The sequence below is a fragment of the Charadrius vociferus genome, unplaced genomic scaffold (assembly GCF_000708025.1).
Source record: "Charadrius vociferus isolate BGI_N301 unplaced genomic scaffold, ASM70802v2 scaffold429, whole genome shotgun sequence".
Classification (NCBI taxonomy): Eukaryota; Metazoa; Chordata; class Aves; order Charadriiformes; family Charadriidae; genus Charadrius; species Charadrius vociferus.
Window position 1 is genome coordinate 264,757 of NW_009650250.1, and position 2,749 is coordinate 267,505.

At 39.0% G+C, this 2,749-nt stretch overlaps 1 protein-coding gene across 1 annotated transcript in view; it reads left to right on the plus strand.

Annotated features, from left to right (window-relative positions):
• The window catches only part of CCSER2 (coiled-coil serine-rich protein 2), a 54,113-nt gene that overhangs the window by 43,421 nt on the left and 7,943 nt on the right, over positions 1-2,749 (plus strand). Inside the window, exon 9 of the mRNA XM_009893027.1 lies at positions 2,149-2,233. Within this exon, the coding sequence (XP_009891329.1) occupies positions 2,149-2,233 (85 nt within the window). The remainder of the gene's footprint in view (positions 1-2,148; positions 2,234-2,749) is intronic.

The following is a 2,749-nucleotide window of genomic DNA, read 5'->3' on the forward strand; positions in this document are numbered from 1 at the left end:
TTTTGCAGGCAAAACACTGTGGGAAGTTACTTGCACTTCCTTCGTTTACTTCCTCAGTCAGAGTAATGATTAAATACCATGAAGAATTATTGAGAAGACTACTTAGTGCTGTGCTTTGAAGTGCTAATATGGATGCTTAAAAATTACTGGAATGTATCAAGACATCTAAATATATCTTTGCTTTAACAATAGTATCATAACTGTTATGTAGCTCAGCTGGCTTGTACTTGTCTTAATCTCTTGTCTTAGAGAGGAAGGGAGAGGATATAAAACTTTCATGTCCTGTCTTAATTTAATGCATTAAAAATTTCAAAGCCCATTGCCAGCTCAAACAAGTGTCTACAAGATGAGACCTATGCCTGATGATACTGTGCTTTTTACTACCTGGAGATTCAGTTATGTTCAGAAAATTGAAAGAATTTTTTGTTGTTGTTATTCTACCACCCTGACACAACTTAGGATGAAATGTGAACAAGCCTGAAAAATGAGGTGTTCTTCTGTACAGCGCTGTGAAAATTCAAAGATTTTCATTAATGTCTCATCAATCATGGATTGGTTAATCTTGTTCCCAGAAATATTTCTGTATTTAATACCTACTCAGCTGATGCAACATATTATATTACTTTGTTATATTGCTTGACTGAAGCTTGTACTGTTGTTCTTTCATGCAGCAGTCTACAAATTGTGTTGATGTTAATGACTACTGATGGAGGACTGTAAGAACATGTTAGGTAATCAATATCTCCATCTAGAGACAATCAGATTCAAGAATTTATTTCGATTTTTTTTCCTTGGATTTTGCTCCAATAACTCTTTTGTCTCCGCTTCTGAGGAAGAATAAAGAAGTCTTGTCAGTTTTTTTCTCTATTTCCTGTTCTAGTTTTAAAATGTTCAGGCTAGCAAACTCTAAGACTTGATGAAATGCGTGTGTTATTAAATTAACGTGTTAGCAGTACTGAAACTTGGAATGGTGGTGGATAAAGTCTAACTAGATTAGGATAACTGGAAGGTCAGGGAAGTGTTACATTCTTCTAGGATAAATAGCAGCAGAATATTTCTTTATAGGGATAACAGGATGCTTAATGTTCTTTGAAAAGAAGCATGGAAACAAAATACTTCGGTCATTGTTTGTCCAGCCCTGGCATTATGATCTGCAGCAGATATGCCAGCAGAGAAACTAGAGGGGAGGGGCAAGCTGTGTTCCTGTGTTCTTTGCTATAGATGTTCCTTTGGATATCTTCTGCCTGCTCTCTGAAAGAGTAGCTACAACTGGTTGCTGTTGATATCTGCTGGTTACTGGTAGCCAGGAGGCAGTGGCGGTCGTTACTGTTGGCACTAATATTCCAGAACTCACAAAAGCAGAGGTTTTCAGCTGCTAAATGGTGAAGGGGTTGTAAAGACTTAAACCTGTCTTGCTGAAATAGGAAATCAAGATTATGTGACTTAAGAGGGCAGATCCGGCTTGGATAGATTTCTTTTAAAGGTAAGGGTATGGGAAAAATGATAGACTGCATAAAATTACTTTCTTGCTTTGCGAATGCAGCAACCACAGTGTGTGACTTCTGTGGCATGGCTTCGATGTGCACAGTTCTCTCATCCTGTAATGGAAAGCTCAAGCTCCTAGAGCAAAGTGCAAGGAAAACGGTTATATGTCACATTTAATAATACTGTCAAAATATGAGTGAAGTGGACTGTAAATTAGCACCAGGATATGCTAGAAAAGCCCTTTCTATGCATTAGAAAATTTTTGTTATAAACTAAAGCTGCTGTTTTTCCAGTAGATTAGTATGAAGCAACTTATTGCTTGGTGAGGTGTTTTAAAAGCATTTTTGAAAGCTGTAAAAATACAGTTTTTGGCATGTGTTTTTAACATGAAAAGCTCAGTTCTTATACTTTTCCCTTAAGAACATCTTTAACAGAAATGTGTGCATTTTGTGAGATTGATTTTGTAAGATTTCTGACTAGGGCATCATAATGTTTTTCCACTGGGCTTGTAGCATGTAGCGTTTGCTTTTGCGAAGTAGAACAACTGGGAAATATAATACCTTTCTGGGGGAAAAAGAAAAAGAATGGTGTGGCTTTTTGGTGTCTTGTTTTTCCCTGTTCTCTTTTTTTATTATACTTCTCCCCCTCTCTCTTTCTGCACAGGGTGGGTATTCTGCTCCCTCCTTCTCTCCCTGGCAGGGCTCATTCCAGGGCATCCCTCGGAGTGTTCCACCGCACCGCAGACAGAGTGAGTCTGTACCTCTCACTCATCTCCCTCACCGTGTTCCAGTAGAAGCTTCCCCTTTGCACGCACTGTTCATCTCGTAGTATCCTCCTTTCTCAGGCAGATTTACAGGCATACACAATAGTCTGTGGCTAACCAAAATGCTTCCTTCAGCCAGTGTATAAGCGGCTACAACTTATAGCTTTGTAATAGTTATTAAATGCTGATTTACTTCAGCAGTTCTTCAGGCAACCCTGACTAGGCCCTTGTTTCCTGTCTTGTCTTAACATAAATCTTGCTTGCTGCATTTTCCCTTTCTTTTTCATGGCTGTAATATACTATCCTGTTTGTGTATGTGTTCTGTTTGCTCACAAGTCTGCACGCGTGCATATGTGGATGTATTTACTTAAACACGCTGCGGATGTACATAAAAATGTTGGTGAGAAAGTGTTTTCATTGCCTCTCATGAGAAGTTTTCTTAACTTTTCAGAATGGTTTTGCTGAAACTAATCCCCCCCCCCCCCCCCCCCCCCGCTGCCT